Source organism: Lycium barbarum, chromosome 6, assembly GCF_019175385.1.
Source record: "Lycium barbarum isolate Lr01 chromosome 6, ASM1917538v2, whole genome shotgun sequence".
Lineage (NCBI taxonomy): Eukaryota > Viridiplantae > Streptophyta > Magnoliopsida > Solanales > Solanaceae > Lycium > Lycium barbarum.
Window position 1 is genome coordinate 93,793,380 of NC_083342.1, and position 21,194 is coordinate 93,814,573.

Below are 21,194 nucleotides of genomic sequence, written 5' to 3' on the forward strand. Positions count from 1 at the left end.
ACCCTTGGATCACGAACTCTGTCCGAAGCCTAACCACCCAGACTCACACCTCGGCCAGCTGGAATGGCTGGTAGCACACCTGCCTCAATCAGACCATACAACAGATCTAACACTCAACCCATAACATCTGTCACCGCTGGAACAGCCACTATCTCTGGCTATATTGGTGCTGCTGAAACCTCTGCTGCCTATCCTAGAACTATTTGGGGCTCGGGGGACCAAGCGCGAGCCTGACCAGCTGCAGGAGCCCCACCCCTTGCTGGTGCTACTGCTCCTTAGCTCTGCCACTGCCACGGCCAGGGCCCTAGCCTGACCTCAACCACGAGCTACAGCTCCAACAGCCTATCTTCCACTGCTAGTTGCGGCCCCAACGGCCTGCCCAAGTCGCGAAATGCATCTGAGTGCATTGGAAACCGAACCAGATATACACACAAGTTCTAAACGACATCCGGACCTCTCGGAATCGACCAATTTTCGAAAAATGTCCAAACACTCAAAGGTCAACTTTGGGTCAACTCTTTTTCACTTTAAGCCCATTATTCACAAAAAGTTTCCCGAATCCGATCTAGACACCTCGGGAAGCGTGCCAACTGTTCCCTCAGGTCAAACGTGAGCTAACCAAGCTCGGAAAATGCCGGAAAGACTATAACAACCAAACGGGTCGCTACAAGATCCTAGATCTCTCTTGTGGGAAACCATTTTACGAACCAGCTCAGTCACCCTTGCGGGTGCTTATTTAATGTTGTTCTAGAATTTGATACTCCAATGTATGTAGAGATATTGAATTGAGTAGTAACTTTTTATTATTGAGCTATTGATGTTGAAAATGATAGATGAATAGATTATGAAATAAATGTGTTGAGGAGATTTATTTGGTGGACTAAGAGCATGTTAAGATTAGCTAAATGTAAATAAAACCAACGAGTTTTAAGTGTTGAAAAGTATTCTTTAAGTATTGAAATTAATTGTTAAATAGACAGCTATGCGTTTGGATGAAGTATTGAAGCTGATAATAAACCGCTGATGTGTTATGTAAAAGAAGTACTACTAAACTATTCTTTTGTTAAAATAACTAAATACACTTAAAATATTTACCGAAATTTATATTTAGAAGTAATGTTTTAAAGAAATGAAGGGGAAGTTAGAGATTTCGTTTGAAACAAGGTATTTGGAGAAATAGAAAAAAAAATTAAGGATAAAAAAGTAAAATATTTGGTCAAATCAAATGTGCTTATAAGTTGAATAATTATAAGTACGACGGGGATGACCAATTTATATGTTTTTGATTGATTTTGGCTTATAAGCACTTTAAATATTTGATTAAATGCGTGAATAAGCCAAAAACTATTTACAAGCTAATTTAACCAACTTATAAGCGTAGCCAAACACTGCTACTCCTCGTGTAAGCACTGATATCATGATAAAACAAAAACTCTAACACCTTTAATAGGGGAAATTCACAAATAATCACTTTTTTAGCATCTGTTAATTGAAAAATCGTCACTATTAAAGAATTTCAAATTTTATAGACTAAACTTCAAACTACTATCGTGGGATAAGTTCAATGATCATAGCTATTTTTCAATTATAAGATCAAAAAGTGGCCGGTAGTGCAATTAACAGGCTAGAGGAACAATTTTGGCCTAATACCATCAACCTATTTGAAATGGGAATATTAAAGATGAGCCACTTTTTAAACACCTGAAATATACAAGTGATGGTTGTTGCAACTTGGGATCAAAACCCAGAATCTAAGAATCAATACCATTTTCCGCACTTGGATTCTCTCAAAAATTGTTTTGGTGGAATAACTTTTTAGTTACGTTTAGTCATCCATTGACAGACGGCTCCATCATTTAAAGTAAAGTTTATCTTCCTATATATAACAATTTCAATGTAATACTATATATATATATATAGTAATAATTGAGTTTATAATCAAATATCTATAAATATTTATTAAATTTATTAATGTATACACAAGGGATGAGTAACAGCTACTGAATTTTCATAAATCCGTAAATTCTCTTCTAGATCCGCCCCCGTCCAGTAATTGCTGTCTTTTCTTGACTGAGCCTCAGACCATTAATGCCCTATATATGATGCGTTAATCTTTGTTTTAAATTCAGCATTAGCAACAATATTAGTGGAGAACACAACATTAGTACATTACATTTCATCCATCAATTTGAAGAAATACGATTGTATATTTATACACAAAAAAGAACGGCTAGCATAACTTCCGATTGGAAATGTCTTTTAAAATTAATTGCATATGATGCCACTGCTGAAATTACGAACCGTCCTACGAAGGCAAACTTCTCCAAGATTCTGTTCTTTATCCAGTGGAGATATTTTTTATGAATAAAATAAGGTTTTAACTTAGAAACACTGACAGTGTGATAAAAAACTTACTATTATAAGTATATTTATACTTGTTATAACAAGTAATGTATTACTATATTTTTACTGTTATCACTTATCAGTAGATTTTAGGATGAGGGTGAAAAAAAAACTCACTTTTGGAAATCCTTCCTCCAAACAGAAAATCATTTTAACGAGAAGCTAACGGTAAGATTCTTCCTTTTTTCTTTTGGCAGAAATGAAAATAAGCTTTTTGAGATCCACAGTTCACAATGCTGAACAAGTTCCTAATTATTTCATTTTAAGTTCGGGGAATTAATTTTTTTCAGCTGAGTTTTGGGATTCACTTGTCTATTTCATGTCATAAATTGTCTGTTTTGGTGTTACTGTTTAATGACCAGGAGGACGCATTTATAAAGAATTTATTCATTTTCATGGATCATTCTTAAATTGATGCACTTCCATTAGTTCTTTCGAGTGATCTCTTCATAAAAAAAAGACATAATACTTATCTATTTGAAGGGAAAAAAAGTTTATATTCACTAATAAAAGTTTTATTCTATCAGTATCTGCTATAGAGGATTTCTTGTCTTATTTATTTAGTTATTAATTCTACTTGAAGAAAAAACACTGTCAATAAATAGAAATTAAACGGTTTTGAAAATACAAAACGAACTAACCGTTGTATGAGTAGTTTTCTAGGTTTTCACTCAACCAATGTCATCACCGAAAGCAAACTGATCATTGTAAAATTTGTAAGTCATTATGAACAAGAATAAGCTATTGTTTGTGCTAACGGATTAAAAGGAACTAATGATAAGTATTAAATGAAGAAAAACATATTTAGGTGTTGAAAATGATTTTATAAACAAGTAGTTATGTATATAAAAACAAGTATTGGAGCTGATAAGAATTGGTTAGCGTGTTTGGTATATAAAAAGTGATGATAAATACTTTTTCTGTTAAAATGACTTACATATCCTTGAAAATACTTACGAAAGATAGAGAGCTTTCTTATTGATTGAAAAGAAGCTGGTGGGCCAAGGCTTAAACTGCCAGACACAGACGAGCTAGCTGGACTCTTACGTAATTGAGTATAGAAAGAGGAATCGTCTTATGTGCGGATTGAAGTGCGTGATAGAGATAGATGCTTCTGTAAGTTTACTTTTTTCAGGAAAGCGAAATTCTTTGTCTTCCAGGGGATCGAATCTTAACTAACTGACGTATTGTAATATCAACCAGCCTTCAGAACCAGCCGAGAATAAAATCAAAAGAAAGAAGATTGATTGAAAAAGCTAAATTTAAAAGTATTTTACATAAGAAAGGATGAATGACGGAAAAAAAATTGGGAGATTGTCAAAAGTTATAATTTAGGACAAGTATTTTGGAGATTATAAAAAAAATTTAGGGTTAAAATCATAAAAGATCTGATCAAGTCAAAAGTGTTTATAAGCTGTAAAATCATAAGTTAGTTGAACATCTTATGACTTCTGACTAATCCTTTTTTTTTTTTTTGACCTATAAGCACTTGAATTATATGTATGTTTATCAAACACATAGATAAACTAAAAGTATTTATAGACTAATTTGGATAACTTATAAACTTAGACAAACAGCCCGATTAATATCAAAACATATGAAAACACCAGGTCAAACAAACTAAACAATTAGAAGAGTGATTGGTTTGCATAAGGCCCTATTCTCATGGACTAAAATCATGGAAATAATTAAGCATGACAATTGACAACAATAGATATATATTGTTAACTCAAATGAACATTTATCTCTAGAGGTAAGTCTATATTCGCTCATATCATATTACTTTCAGCACATATAATTCTTTAATTTACATAAATTCAGCATTTTGGTCCAACTAACGGAACTTTAATTTTGATGGATCATCTATACCACTAATTAAAAGGTCTTATAATTTATATGTAACGTCCAAGCTAAATGACGATTGCAATAAGGGTTTTCTCACTCAAATTCATTCCCCCTACAATCATAGTGAAAAGAGTCTAGTCGATTAGGCTCGATGATTACGAGAAGCAAAACCAACTCTGAATTTGATGGGAAAAAAAGAGAGCAAGATTATAGATATTTATTTTGTTGATGAAACTCTTAAAAGATAAAAGAACTGTGATGATTTTATTCATGTCAAAGTTTATTTTGTTTTCGTGACTAGAGCTGAATTTGCAGGAAAAAAATTAAATTGGAAGAAGATCTCTGTCGAGATCATTTCCAATATTAATCATGACCAAGTGAAACTCAAAATTTACCAATTAGCTACTAAGACTAGCTAGAACTCTAGAAGGTTCAAAATGCAAGCTAGTGATCTTCCTAATTTCTCTTCTTTTTCTTTTTAACAAACGCAAAGCATATGTGCTCAGAGTAATACTATAGGGACTAAAACAAACCTACCATCAAACTTGAGGGATTATATGAGTTAAAACCTTCTAAAATTTTCTCTATATATACACCCATGAACCCCCACCTAATAACAACCTGCAGATACATACAAAATCATAAAACTTTCTTCATAAATTAATTAAACATGATAGGTTGGGAAGATATATACAAGGTGTTGGTGGCCATGATGCCACTCTATGTAGCACTTATTTTAGGCTATGGTTCGGTGAAATGGTGGCACATGTTCAAGCCAGAACAATGTGATACCATTAACAAATTCAATTGCTTCTTCATCCTCCCATTTTTCGGTTTCCAATTCATAGCTAACATCAATCCTTACAACCTCAACTATCTCTTTTTAACCGGAGACCTAATTGCTAAAGCTTTAGTGATCCTGATCCTCGCCTTATGGGCTAACTTTTACAAAATGGGGAACTTTTCTTGGTCCATAACAACTTTTTCTTTGTCCACGTTGAATAACACACTTGTCGTTGGTGTCCCATTGATGAAGGCCATGTATGGGGATTTAGGGGTTGATCTTGTTGTTCAAGCTGCTGTGATTCAAGCTTTGTTATGGCTTACTTCTTTGTTGTTTGCACTTGAGTTTTGGAAAACAAAGATGAATAATAATGGTGGTGATGTAATTGATAATTCTGTGGAATTGGGGAGTGTAAGTGACTTGGAAGAAAATACTACTGCCCAAATAAGGAATAATAATAATAATGCTGTGCTGGCGTTTTGGCCCTTGATTAAAGCTGTTTCTATTAAACTTGCTAAGAATCCCAATTCTTATGCATGTTTTCTTGGTCTCTTTTGGGCTCTTTTAGCTAGCAGGTATGTACATGCGTATTTTTATTTATTTAATTATTATCTCTTTACGTGTCAATTTAATTTCTTTATGCACTAAGCATATAGAATTGTTTTTAAAAAAATGGAAACAACTATGAGGCTCGAACCCAGAACAAGTTGCAGAGCTCTATGCATTGAAGGTTATTCAACACCTTCATCACAAAGTCATATTATGCAAATACGAAAAAACAAATATTTTGTGCATATATAAATTGTTTAATACCCTTGACATTAGAAAGTGTGACATTATAATATTTTCTTGAATCCCCTATTCAGACTATTTGTAACTAACTAGATATTTTTAGTCAATTTTAATTATTGTCTAAATCTAAGGTTTGACATTTTAATATTTTCTTAAATCCCCTATTCAGACTATCTATAACTAACTAGATATTTTTAGTAAATTTTACTGTGCTCCAAATAAGGTGTGACATTTTAATAGTATTTTCTTGAATCCTCTATTCAAACTATTTGTAACTAACTAGATATATTTAGTAAATTAATATTTTTAGTAAATTTTAATATTTTCCAAAACTAAGGTGTGACATTTTAATATTTTCTTGAATCTCCTATTCAGACTATCGGTAACAAACCAGATAATTTTAGTAAAAGATAATATCCTTCACTTTTTCGTGTTTGGTTGTTCCAAAGTTTTTTTTTTTTTTACCATTCCAAACCAGTTAAAGATAAACAATATTCGATAATTAATTGAATCAGGCAGTTACTCATATTACTTTTATGTTTTGTTTTTTTTGGTTTTTTTCTTGTTTTTTTTTTTTTTTTGTTTCAGGTGGAAATTTGAAATGCCAAGCATAATAGAGGGATCTATCTTGATAATGTCAAAGGCTGGCAGTGGTGTCGCAATGTTTAGTATGGGTAAGTGTTTTTAAACAGTTGGAACAACTATAAAAGTTCTTCCTTTTAATGTAGCATTTAATAACTTTTGATTCTTTATTTAATGACACAGCTAGCTTTAAATAACTTCTGATAGTTTTGTTTTACCAACAATCACTTTCGTTCTTTTACGAACTGTTTTTGACCGAAGACAACTATTCATTAAAAACATCAAAATTTATATTTTATTTACCAAACTTTTAAAATGTCTTTATTTTGAAAAGATAACTATTATCTAAAGTATTTTTCAAAAATTTACTTTTGGAAAGCAATAATTTGTGTTTGGCTAATCAATTTAGAATACACTTTTATCAATTTTAAAACAACATTAATTTGTGCTTGCCAAGCTTGCAAAGTAAGCCTGTCAAGTGGGCTGGGCCGGGCCACATGGAGGCCAGGTCGGGCCGTAGTTAAGGGGCCGAGCTGGGGGCCGGGCTTGGGGAGGGAAAAGAGTGTCCGGCCCAGCCCTACCCGGATAGGGGCTACACCTAGGGCTAACCGGGTCGGGCCGGGTTTTAGTTAGTGGGTCGGGTTTTTTTTTTTTAATTTCAAATACAAAAATAGACATTTACATTTACTAATAATAATAAAATTAACATTTACATCTAATGATAAAATTGCTAAACTAAAAAAAAGTTTAGTCATCAAATTCAAAAAGCTAGTCGATGTAAGATCAACTTCAAGTGCAGTGTGGATGCATTTTGAGCGAGTAAATAAGGAATATGTTAAATGTCAACATTGTGGTGACATATATCTCCACAAGTCCAAAGCGCCGGGTATTAGACTATTAGGGGGGCGAGGGGGTTGGAGGGGGGTACCGGTGTGTTGCGTAGGCACTTGTGAAAAGGCACGAAATTGAACTTTGAAGTTTATCTCTTCTTTAAATTTATCCATCGATGTTAGCCGTTTAATTTGTATGTTTTGACTTTTGATTTGCAATATTTCGCCGTTCAAGTTTGTATGTTTTGAATTTGCAATGTTATCAATTTAAGTTTTAAGTTTCATTTTAAATTACTTATGTAGATGTTGATATGTCTATTTGACTGGACACGAAATTTAAGAAATAAGAGAAGATTTTCAAACTTGTGGTGTTAAATGAGTTACATATATTTTGTGTGACTATAAATCATTGCATAAAGGTAAATTGTTTCCAAATATAGAAAGGGGTCATTCTTTTTAGCACGGACTAATAAAGAAATAGGTTCACGTAAATTGAAACGGATAGAGTATTATATTTGATATAATCTACGTATCCACAGTATAAATGGCATGCTAATGGAATTTTACTTTTATATAAAACTATCACAATCTAATATATACTATATACTGGAAATGTATCAAAGGTATATTTGTTGAGAAAACAAGATTGTCTAGCTTTAAAATACAATTTTAAAGAAAACTTAAGTGCTCCATAAAAAAAGACTCATAATTTATTGGGATACAATGTTTTTAAAATATTTATTATTAGTAATAAATGTAGTACTTATATACTGGAAATGTATCAAAGGTATATTTGTTGAGAAAACAAGATTGTCTAGCTTTAAAATACAATTTTAAAGAAAACTTAAGTGCTCCATAAAAAAAGACTCCTAATTTATTGGGATACAATGTTTTTAAAATATTTATTATTAGTAATAAATGTAGTACTTATCTCTTTTTTTTTTTTTTTGTTAATTTGAAGTGGGTCGGGCCGGTGCCCCGGTGGGCCATCACTCGGGCTACTGATGGGCTAGGCTAAGGGGTTGTCCACCTTGTCCGACCCAGCCCCCTAATAAATCCCATCTAGCCCAGCCCTTTACACATCTTAGTGGGTTTGGGCCGGGCCGATGGTGGGTCGGGTTTACCGGACAAGATTCGAGCCGATTCAGCCCACTTGACAGGCTTATTTCAAAGGGTGCTTCTGGGAAGAATTTAATTTTTTCAACTTTAAAAAAAACAGTTCCAGCTGCTACTAAAAAATACTTGTTCTTGTTTTCTAAAAACTTAGTGAAACGCCTCAACTCAAAAATAAGTACTTAAAAAATAAACACTTCTAATTTTCCAAAAATATATGGCTAATCAGGCTATTAATGTCATTCTTTTCGCTGAACAAGAGTGTTTTTTTTTTAATTTTACTTTTAGGATTATTCATGGCTTTGCAAGGGAAAATAATTGCATGTGGAGCGGCATTGACAATTTATGCTATGATTTTGAGGTTTGTTGTTGGACCAGCAACAATGGCACTCGGCTGTGTTGTTTTGGGCTTGCATGGAACTGTTTTGCGCATTGCTATCCTCCAGGTAATTAAACCACAAAACTAATGTCTATATATAATTTGTGTAAATAATTTTATTTTGTCAGTACAAGGGAAAATTTCATAAATATACAATTTGGTCACTTACATTGAAAAACAAATTAGCCCAAAATTTATATTGCAAAGCTTTAACCCATATACAATATTATACTATATTATAACCATCTACTCATATACAATATTATACAATATTGTAACCCGTATACCCATATGCCTATATACACCCATATACAATATTATACAATATTCCCATATACTTATATACTCCCATATACAATATTATACATCTAGATCTAGGTACTTTCTAATTAGACCTGAACCACCCCAGGGAGGAGGCGGCCTGTCACGACCTATTTGGCCTAAGTCGTGCAGGCACTTACCTTCTCACCTCGGTAAGTGAATCTTCAACCCAACACATGAATAAATACACAAAAGAATGAAATTACGCAACGGATAGGATAAATGCGTAAGTCTCATGATATATATATAAAAAAGTAGTAGAATAGTGCGGAATAATAACGACACCCCCAAGGTATAGTCTGAATAATACAAGAGCATCTAATGGGAAATAATACAATTTGGAATACTAATACATAAGTGTCTATGTCTCTGAATAAAATAGGACATAAGATAGGAAAGTCTTCAAGGCAGCGGACGGCCATGCTCACCTTGGAAACTCGAGAATAGAGCTGAAGCGACTATCAGCCACGTGTCACAGATGTAGACCCAACCTGATACTCTACATTCATGAAAGAATGCACCAAGTGCAGGTCAGTACAAACAATAGTACTAGGCATCATCGGCCAACTAAGCATAACTAACACAATTCAGATAATAAAGCAGATAAGCAAATAAACCAACAAGTATAAGACAATATAATCAATTCCAAGTATCCGTCATCGCCTATGTAAAGCATCTAATCCCGAATATGCCAAGTCTGAATATCTCCAATCCAATCCAACATCACATTACAATCACCAAGCATCTCAATCAAGTCATAATGCAATGCAATACAATCATGGTATGAATGCAATGCAATGCCATGCAAATGCGGTGTACACATGTACTCCGGACGGAAATATCGATGTCTCGGTAGCACAACCCAGCGTCACTCGCGAAGTCTAAGTGCCACCCGTCCCGGATCTTTGCCCAACAGACAGATGGGACCCTAGATCTTTGCCCACGGGGGGTTCTCACCGGCACCACCCTTGGGGACCCGCGGAGTCCATGCACTAACAACGATTCTGGAACTAACATCGGATATCGTGTATGCAACAACGAATCCGGAATTGATCATCGGACATCAGTCATCTCACGTCACTCAAGTAAAACTGAGCCTAGCTCATCAAGTGTTTCATCAAATATCATCAATATCTCAACAGTGTATCATAAAAATGAGAGTGCGTACAATGCATGAATCACAACAACAATCATGCTGAATATCACAAGTACCAACCCTGGGTACGCCAATAATATATTCGAATCACGAATACCAACAGTGGGTATGCCAATAATATAACCGAATCATAAGTACCAACAGTGGGTATGCCAACAATATAACCAAGTACAAATACCAACAATGGTATGCCAACTATATCATAATCAAGATGATAGAACATAACCAATATCTACCAACGACTCATGGCATCAAGCCGGCACAATAGAAAAATCAAATCACACATAACGGGGTGGCTAGCCCCAAACATACAACAGGGCCCAATCTAAGGCAATATCCAACCCGACTTCATACCCGAAGGTTCATATGCTGTCTCCGACAATAAAATCTAAATATGTGATTCGCTATATGAAGTCTCACTAAGGGTAAACCATAACCTGACTGGATGCAGCACCAACAACTCACTTCTTTGCTTTGCCTTTCCGTTGAACCTCAGAACCAAAGTAGTCTAAGTATAATCGAATTCTATATTAGAAATCATGAAAAATTAGGTCAATACTAGCCCTAGAATTTGGGGAAACGGGCCCACAAGGGCAAAATGGGAAATTCGGAAGCAAAATACCAAATTAAGCACTAGGTGATCATAACCCAACCACTAATTGCTTATTTAACTCAAGGATTAGCCTAATTTCTAATTTCAAGCAAAACCCCCAATTTGGGTATAAACCCTAAGTCTTCGATTCCGAAATTCAACACTAGAAGTGGAAGATATATGATTAATAAGCTTAGATTCGTCAAAGTCTAACATAAACATCATCAATTTATCATTACCATGCCTAGAGAAAGTTTTCATCAAAACCCTCTTTCAACTTCCATCACTAAGGGATTATTAAAGAGAAGGGGGAAATCTAGGATTATTGTGATTAAGGAAGAGTAAAGGCATAGGCAAGATTTACCTCCAAGAATCTTCTCCAAATATCTCTAAGAACAGTTCCCTCAAGCGCAAATATCGAGATGGGAAATAATGAGGGTCTAAGGACTTATTTAAATCTCACTTAATGAAAATACTTGGCCCGTCACCGCCACGGCAGTAATAAGGCCGCTACAGCGGCGCTGGTATAGCACCCATAGGGCCGCCATAGCGGTCTGGCCAACAATTCACATGGCCGCCCAACAGCCAAAATATCGCCACAGCGGTGCTGCTGGGACGGCACTGGTGTCACCATTTCGGGCACCAGGTATTAGAATTCCTCCAATTTTTCTAAGTCTCTATCGAAATCCCGTGCCTTTCCCGAGGCCATCTTCTCACAAACCACATACACAAACCCACACAAAAATACGCTACGAACGAGCTCGTGGCCTCAGAATTCCCAACGGAGGTCTCGTCGACCGAGTCAACCCCCAATGCCTTAGTTCCAATTTCCAACCCAAGTCCCAAAATGCATCCAAGTGCATTGGGAACTTAACCAAATATACACACGAGTTATAAACAACCATACGGAGCTCTCGGAATTGACGGATTTTCGAAAAAGGTCAACTTCGGGCCAAAATGCATTAGTCAATGCTCGAAAAAGGCGAAAATGCCTAAAGGACTATAACGACCAAACGGGTCGTTACACGATCAGATCTGAGCCACCGGAAAATCGTCGTCGGAGAAATTATGTTACTTCTTAATCACTAAAACAACAAAATAATGGAAAAAGCTTGTGTTCGAGAGAGAAATCTTCAAGCTGAGACCGAAAAGTAGCAAGCAGCTCTTTCATAAGATTTGTTCTCAATTTCACCACATTTTCACCTAACAATCAATATTGATCCTTCAATGATGATCGCAAAAACAAAATTGAGATTATTAAACAACAAAAAACATACTAAAAAAAAATTATTTTTAAAAAGTGAAAATAAGTAAATTTAGGTCACGAACCCTAGCTGCGGCGGCGTTCCGCAAACCATCGATTCCCGATCCTTCAGATCTAGATCTCTCTGTCTTTTCCGATGGTGCCGACCGCCGGCGCCGGCACTGTCGTTGGGATGGCAGCGAAGCAAAGAAGAGAGAGAGGGGGGAGGAGGATGGAATGGGTGGAGAGAGAGAGGGAGGAGGAGGGAGTGAGTCATTTTTTGAAAGATTAAGCCAAATAGGTCAATTTTGGTAACATTGCTACCCTAATTGACATAGGGTGTAATTTTCTCTAGAATAAAAGGCTTAGAATATTCTTTTTGTTCCTTTTTACTTGTCCTGTTTGCATTTTACAATTTCTTTTTAAAAGTATTAATTAAATAATTATTTTACAAGTAACCCTTATTAACTCTAATTTGGAAATTTAAAAAGATGGTTACTTAATGATAAGAATATAATTGAAGAAAAACTTAATTCTTTCTTAATTGCTAAAGTGGATAAATTCAAGATGAAAATTATCTTTATTATACTAGACAAGTAAAAAAAGAACTGATAAAATATTCGTTAGTTCTGATATTGGTAAATTTGTTACTTCCTTCATTTCATTTTACTTGACTCTTATATTAACAATAAATTTTCCTTTTTACTTGTCCAATTTTGCAAATCAAGAGAGATTTAGGCCCCATTTGTCCATAGATACAAAAAACAAATCACTTTTTTTTTGAAATTTTGGAGTTGGAGTTGGAGTTGTGTTTGACCATAGTTTTTGAAATTATAGTTTTTGGTGAAATGTAGTTGTAAAAAGGTGAAAAAAGTGAAAAAAAATTGAAAAACAAGTTTTTTGAGTTTTTGGTATTCCGGAATACAACTTCAAGTTGAATTCGGAATTCTCATGGCCAAACGCTGATTCCGGAAAAAAGTGAAAAAAAAAATCCGGAAAAAAGTGAATAATTCTTATGGCCAAACGGGGGCTTATTATTATTTTTCAATATTATCTTTATGATCATTAAGTAACTACATAAAGAACTAATAGTTAAACTCAGATTTTCAAAGCAAAATTAATAAAATTAATTTAGTAAAATAAACCCTAATAAATAAGTTCTTAAAAAAGAAAATATTAAGTTAACATGGGCCAAGTAAAAAGAAATGGAGGAAGCAACTATTATAAAGTGCTTTCATTACCAAAGTCAAAAGTTAACACACAAGCAAATATTAATACTCTCCGATTCATTTTACTCGTCATATTTTCCTTTTATAAGCCCTAATAAAATCATTAACTAAGAAGGAGTATTTGATTAGACCTCAACTTCTTACTTATTCACTTACCCACTTAGCTTACCAACATGCATGTTGCAGTATTGGCAAAAGCACTTCAGACGGCTATCAATAAAGTTGAGAATTAAAAAGGACTACAGTCGCTTCTTTTGCTTTACTATTTAAGAACAAAATGCTTATTGTAAAATATAACCACATTAATACAAGGATTTAAATATAGCTCAATTGAGGAGCTGTAATTTGAAAATTTGCTGGTCTACTTTTGTCTCGATAGGATTATCAAGATAACAAATGAAATTTAGTTATTATGAGTTTAAAGTATATGTCGAGAAACATTTGTTGTCATATATTTTTATTTAGACTTTTATATATGTTAAGCAAAATTAGATAACGGGATTACATAATTTACATTATATTTAAAAGAGTAAAAAGAGATTCCATAACATTGTTATGGTTCTTGAAATCAAATATAATAAAGTTATTTCTTTAAATTACTAACTCTTCTATTTTATCCTCTTGCAGGCTGCATTGCCTCAAGCAGTGACTTCCTTCGTTTATGCCCAAGAATATGGACTACATGCAGACGTACTCAGCACTGCGTAAGTCCTATCCAACTTTTAATACATTTAAATTTGTTATTTCATTTGATATATGAATGTCATTAAACAAAAAAAACTGTCTTTTTTATTATTTGTCACCTTGAGTAAAAATAAAATTTAGAGCTCTCCCGCTTTCAACCCGCAATTGTCTATTTATGTAAATCAATATGAAAAAAGTCGAGTGAATGTGTTCATTCTGAATCTTTTTATATTACATTAAATTGTTAATTGGAATATGCAAAAATGTACAAAGATGTTTAGATCAAATTTGAAATAGTGCTATTGACATTACTTTATTTTAATGGATCTTTTGGGAAAAAAATTAAATCAAAAGCATTATGCTAGTCTCTCTTGAATTTGTAAAATCTATAACAAAAATATTAATGACATTCCATTTTTCTTAATTTCAGGGTCATTGTTGGCACAATCATTTCCTTACCGCTGTTGATAGCATATTATGCCGTTTTGGATATTATGCATTAAGATCGATCTCCTCGAGCAGGCTATTATCATTGATTATTTCATAGGAATGCTATTAGTTAGTGGGTAGAACTTTGCCTGTAATTGTTTATTTGTTACAATTTTTTTTATCCATTTATAATTTCAGTACTCCTTCAGAATCTAAAGCAAAAAAGAATGTAAAAAAAGGCATGTGTTGGTTGTTGGGATTGTGCCATGGAGTTGGTGGTGATCAGAGGGGATGAGAAATTCTAATACTGAGTTAATCTGAATTTAGTACTTCTGATAGCACTTGTTTTCTAATAACTTAGGTTCAAGTGTTGATGGTAGCATTCCATGATTATTTCTTTTTGGAGTTTAACGTCATCTTTATCGTCATAGGTCCATATCCTTTATTGATGGTTTAAACTTTTGACTTTTTTCCTTTGGTAGTCTTTCTAATAGGTTAATCTTATGTAAAATTGGAAATTCTAAAGGGTTAATAGTATTTATGATCTCTAAACAGTGGACAAATTCTGATTTTGGTCATTGTAAAATATGATTCAGTACATTTTATTTTCAATTAAAATGTGAGTTTTGGTCCCTTATAAATGTAGGAAATATGCTATATATACAGAAAAATATCGCAACAATCGTAGCATTTGATTTCAAAATATTAGTGTTACAATCTCTAGGAATCCGTTGATTCATCCTTTCAATAATAAGTTCAAGGGCTTTTGAGCTTGATCTTGAACTTGATGGGTTTGATCTTAACTTGTACTTGAATTCAAAAGTCTTTGAGCTTGATCTTGAATCTGGTGGTCTTGATCTTGAGAACTTGTAGAGAAATCTGCAGCGTTTGATCCACGAGCTCTCTCTGACTTCTTGCTAGAATTCAGATCCCTTTTCTGAATTATGAGATTCCTATTTATAGCTGTAGGGATGAAAGAGTTGTTATAAGGACAAAACCTTTCCGACCAATCAGAATAAAGTGATATGGCCATATTTGAATGGCCGGAACATGTCACTGGTACACGTGGCGCATCTTCATTGGCCTTTGATTTGACTAGGCATGCTGCATCATTCTAACACGTGGCATGATCCGATTGGCTCCTTCGTTTGACTTGGCGTGCCACGTTATTTGATACGTGGCACCAAAGTAGGTCTCTAGAATAAGATGATATCTTAGGCTTAGCAAAGTGGGCTCATCATTTGTAATCCAATTAAATGGACTAGCCCAATGAAATTGGATCATTACTTAAATCTATATTTATTGAACTTAAATAACTAACCCAATTATATTTAGCCCACATTTTATTTATCCGGACTAATATATCTTGAATGTAATCAGAATTTTTTGTGAATTAAATTTAATAAAATTTTGTTATCCACAAGTACTCCTATTCAAGACTTGTCGAAGTGTATAAATATTTTGTAGACTAGGCTTGAAGTACTTAGAAGGGATATTTGTAGAAATATTTTGGGTTATTGTGGCCCTTGATGGAGAATTTATAAGGGCCAAAGTACTTTCTCATCTTGAAAAATGTATCCCTTTTTCTTCAAAATATTGTGCAACTATGCTAAGGATCTATGGGCAGATTTCCTTATCACGGGCTTTCAATTTCACTCAACTTGTCAACAACTTAGATGACACTTGGTTCTCTCAAAATAATAGAGTATGATTTAGCTAATACATAGCAAAGTGACATTTGGCTTCTTTATGATGTAGGACCAACCCTCATAAACTTGAGGAGATTTACCAAGTCATCGGTAGCAAGCCACGTAGGAACCAAGCATATTGCAACTTCAATTGCATCAAGTAGTGTTCCGACAATTCGAAGCCTTTTAGGAAACTTCATTTGTTCACCAGTACAACTTTATTTCCGGAACAAATAGTATCCGCCGCCTCAACAATTAATAAAGTTATTTTAGAAGACTGATTATAGATTTATCCCACATCGTAAATTAGATCATAACAACGACCTTCCGAAACCTATATAAACCCGATACGTTTCCGTTTGTCTTCTCACTTCAGTTCGCCCTTTGACAAGTAATTATTTTTTCTGGCGATTTCTTTTATTGTCTCGTTTCTCCATTTTTTTTAATAAGTTCCAAGTGACCGTGATGAGGAGTTGGATATTACCACTTAATAACTTTTATTCGATTTGACTTATAAGCACTTAATACTTACCAAATGCGTGGATATTCAATAAGCCAAAGTGTTTCCAAACCAATTTAATCATCTTATAAGCTTAGCCAAATATTCTCTAACGTACACCTCATGTAAGCACTGATATCATGATTAAAAAAAAAAAAAAAAAACTCAACACCGTTAATAAGGGGTACTTGAAATTCATAAATAGCTATTTTTCAGTCTCTGTAATTGAAAAATAGTTACTATTATGAAGTATTAAATTTTACGGAAGATATTTCAAGACATTATCATAAAACTAAATTCTACAACAACTACTAGTATTTTTCAAGTTCACAAACAAAGAGTGGCCAGTGGGTGCATTAACAGGCTAGAGAAAAACTTGTGGTAAATACCAGATGAGTACACTTTTTAAACACTAGTGATGGTTATTGCACTTGGGTTAAACCCATACTAATACCATTTTCCGCACGTGGATTCTCTCAAAAATTGTTTTGATAGGATGGCCTTTTTATTACGTCTAGTCATCCACTAATTGTTGCCTTTTCTTGACCACTTAATGCTCTATGATGTGTTAATATTTATTTTAAATTCCTCATTAGGAACAACATTAGTGGAGAACACAATATTACATTTCATCCATCAGTTTGAAGAAACGCGATTTTATATTTATTTCATAAAAAGCCAAGATTCTGTGATAAAATTTTAAGTAGGCGCTTGGCCATAGAACCAAACGTTTTTCACTTTATTTGGAATTTTTGGAGGAGGAGTTAGAGTTGGAGTTCGAGATTAGAGTTGGAGCTCAAGATGGAGATGTGTTTGGTTCTAGTTTTTGTAAAAAATATCTGGTTGTTTGAATGTACTGAAAGTGAATAATGTGAAAATAGAGTTTTAGATTTTTTTTCAAATTGATTGTATTTGTAATTTTCATGACAAAATGCTGATTTTCAAATAAAGTGAAAAGAATTCTCGAAAAAAAGGTGAATAATTCTCATGGCCAAACGGGTCCAAAGAATATTTTGACTTTTAACGAGTAACTTATTATATATTTAAGGCAACTAATCTCACTGTATTTTACGCTATTAGGTTAATAAAAACTCTATTTTGTGAACCATTCCTCCAAAGGGAAGGTATTTTAACACGGAGCTAATGGTAAGATTCTTTCTTTTTTCTTTTTGGCTGAAATAAAAGTAAGCCCTTTGAGTTCTACGGTTCACAAATCACAATGCTGAACAAGTTCCTAATTCTCTCATTTTAAGTTGGGTAGTTAATTTTTTCCAGCTAAGTTTGGGGATTCACTTTTATATTTTATGTCATCAAATGTCAGTTTTCGTCTTATACTATTTATATATAGATCAAGATGCATTCATAAAAAAGTTAGTGTCTTCACAAAGGATTTCATTTTAATGCATGTATTCTTAAATTGTACTCCCTCCATCTTAATTAATATGGCACCGTTTGCTTTCCTACAAAGTTTAAGAAATAAAGAAAACTTTTTAAATTTGTTGTTTTAAAACAAGTTAAATCTTAGACATGTATCTGTAAAATTTCTAAGTCCCTTCTGCACGACAATAGGTTACTGTTTGCGTTAATTGATTCAAAGTAGTTAATAAGTATTAAGTGTTGGAAAAAATATTTATAGGTGTTGAATATAATTTTATAAATAAGCAGGTATATACTTAAAAAGGACATTGAAGCTGATAATAATTCGTTAGTGTGTTTGATAAAAAGTGAGGATAATTTTTTATTTTTTTTGTAAAATGACTTACATATCCTTAAAAATACTTACGAAAGATATAAATTCAAAAATATTTAATATAAAAAAAAAATGAATGACGGAAATAGAATAGCGAGATAATCAAAAGTTATGTTTTAGGAAAAGTATTTTGGAGATTATAAAATATATTAGGGTTAAAATCATAAAGATTAGGTCAAAACAAAAGTATTTATAAGCTGTCAACAAATGACTTTTAGCTAATCTTTTTCTTTTTGACTTGTAAGCACTTGACTTATATGTATGTTTAGTGAACACATAAACAAATTAAAAATGTCTAATTTGATCAGCTTATATACTTAACCAAACATCCTTGTTAAATTCAAAATATATGAAGACACCAAGTCAAATAATTTAAGGAAAAATGACCTAATAATACTACTTAAGAATATATTACAAAACATAAGGATACTTTTTTCTTATTTACAAAACATACCAACTAAATTACAAAGTATACCAGATTTGGGCTTAATGGGATACCCACAATTTTAGGCTTTTTTTAAGGAAGAAAAACTGATTTTAAATGTGGCTTAATTTTAGGATAGTTACCAATCAACTTCTTCTTCTTTTTAAAAAGTTTTTTTTTTCTCTCTCTCTCTCCCTCCATGATAGACACGATTTCCAGATTTTATACCATTTATATGTCCTTTATCATAATCAAAATACACATACAATTTTTATACATATTTCATATATAAAATTATAACGAATTTATACAGTTATACATATGGCATACAAAAATTATACATATATGTTTTCTGGTATATGAACTTTATACATAAAAATTACCAATTAGAATATACGTTTTGAGTAAAAGTTGGAGAAAATTAGGGAACAATATATCTTAATTTTGAATGGGAAGAGAAAAGTTGATGAAATAAGGAAGCAAAAGTTGGAGAAAATCAGGGAAAAATATCTATTAATCTTGAATGGAGAGAGAAAAGTGGAAAAATAAGGAAAGCAGTTTTCTTACCTTATTTAATGTGTTTTATTTGCTTCTTTTTAATTTACCTGATTCGTATAGATATTTTAACAAATCCATTGATATATTTTGTAAACTGAAAACTATCGTCATTTTCTGTAAATACACCCTCTTACTATGTATATATATGTTTTTTGCCCACAAATTAAATGATCAGAAGAGTGATTGTTTCGCATAAGGCCCTATTCTCATGGTCTAAAATCATGGGGCAATTGCATGATCGCTTTTATTTGTGGTGGTCTTTAATTTTTGTCCCTCAAATTGCTGATTTTAATTTTGTCATTCGCATAAAACTTCTGAGTTCCGAGTTCGAACCTCGATCGGTCAAAAATTTTTTTTTAAAAATTGCAAGGCAGAGTTTGACTGCAAATTTTACTTTATCAGTCAGAGTTTCAAACTTTACCTTAAGGTAGACTTTTGCCTTCAGGCATAAGGCAAAACTCTACCATAAGATAGAGGTTTGCAATAAGACCAAAAAAAAAAAAAAAAAAAAGAAGTTTTTAACTCAGCTGAAAATTTGTAAAATTCTGCCTTAAGGCTTAATTTTTGTTCGAATAGGCCTAATTTTGCTATAAAAGTTTGCCTTGCGATTTTTTTTACTAACTCGGGATTCGAACCCCAAACCTTGGAATATTAAGCGAAGAACAAAAATTAAAGACCAGCAATTTGAGGGGTAAAAATTAAAGACCAGCGCCTTTGAAGGACAATCCGCGCAAAAAAATGAAATCATGGAAGTAATTAAAAGTATCGGCTGATGAAAAGCTAATTAATGAACTCTTAGATTTAGTATTAGTTTTTATGTTTACTAGATCATGCAATATGCATAACAAAAACAAGGGAGAAAAGAAAAATGGAAAAAAGAAATTAAGCATGACAACAATAGATATACAGTCAAACCTATTTATAACAGCATCGTTTCGGTACGAAATTTTTTGATTGTTATAAAGAAGGGTTGTTATACACCTCTAATAACATTTATCATTTAAATAATAGTTAACTGTTATAGGCAAAAAAAATGCATAAAATCTATTTTATTTTTATTTTTTAATGTTATAAAAATAACAAAATTATTTAATTGTGTAGTATCAAAGATATGCAAATTTCACTAACTAAACATTAAAGAAAGTTAACACAATTTCAACAAATTCATAATTGGATGTATAAAGTTTTAAGCTCTAAGGTACACATTTTAAATCTATCTGAAAATTAAATTCTTTCAAGAATGATGGAAGAAATTATAATTGTAGCTTATTTAAAACCATTAGAAAGAATCAAAGATTAGTCTCTTTGCTTGCTCTAAAGAATAGGATTCGTACTCCTTATTCACAATTTTTTTTTTTGAAAATTATTTGTAAATAAAAATAGAAGACAATGAAATTTTTAGATTACAAATATGTATTAATATTTAATATTCTGTTATAGATATAGTAAATTAAGGTATTAAATTAACTATTTGGCCAAAATCTCTACACTTATTATTACCGGTAATCATAGATATTCTATATTTTTTGTTTTATAAAGATGGTTAATTATTTTACCAAAAAAGAAGATAATTGTTATATGGGGTTAATTATACAAAGAGTGTCCTATCATAGAGTTGGTTGTTGTTGTTATAGGACAAATATTGTTATCGAGAAGTAAAATATAACATAAAAAATCGGTTCCAAAAAATCTTAGCTATTATAAAGAGGTGTTGTTATATGTGAATATTGTTATAGAGAAGTGTGACTATATATTGTTACTAGACCCTACGGGCATTTAAACCAAATGATCATTTATAACACTAATGAAAATGTCTTATGTTTAATTTTATATAATCGAAGCTAAATGAAGATCGCAATTAGAGTGTTCTTGTCCAAATTCATCCCCCTACAA

The 21,194-nt window shown here is 32.7% G+C and overlaps 1 protein-coding gene across 1 annotated transcript; it reads left to right on the top strand.

The window, feature by feature from the left end:
• The first annotated feature begins 4,852 nt into the window (after positions 1-4,852).
• On the top strand, positions 4,853-14,779 carry LOC132644860 (auxin efflux carrier component 5-like). The gene is made up of 5 exons (XM_060361502.1): positions 4,853-5,607; positions 6,413-6,498; positions 8,638-8,795; positions 13,897-13,973; positions 14,384-14,779. The coding sequence occupies exons 1-5, from the start codon at positions 4,919-4,921 to the stop codon at positions 14,454-14,456; spliced, it is 1,083 nt and encodes a 360-aa protein (XP_060217485.1). The 5' UTR covers positions 4,853-4,918; the 3' UTR covers positions 14,457-14,779.
• Positions 14,780-21,194: the final 6,415 nt, after the last annotated feature.

Coding starts and splice junctions, on each gene's coding strand:
- LOC132644860 (XM_060361502.1), top strand. CDS start 4,919: ATGATAGGTTGGGAAGATATATACAAGGTGTTGGTGGCCATGATGCCA. Junction 6,499..8,637: donor TGTCGCAATGTTTAGTATGG/GTAAGTGTTTTT, acceptor TTTTACTTTTAG/GATTATTCATGGCTTTGCAA. Junction 8,796..13,896: donor TGCGCATTGCTATCCTCCAG/GTAATTAAACCA, acceptor ATCCTCTTGCAG/GCTGCATTGCCTCAAGCAGT.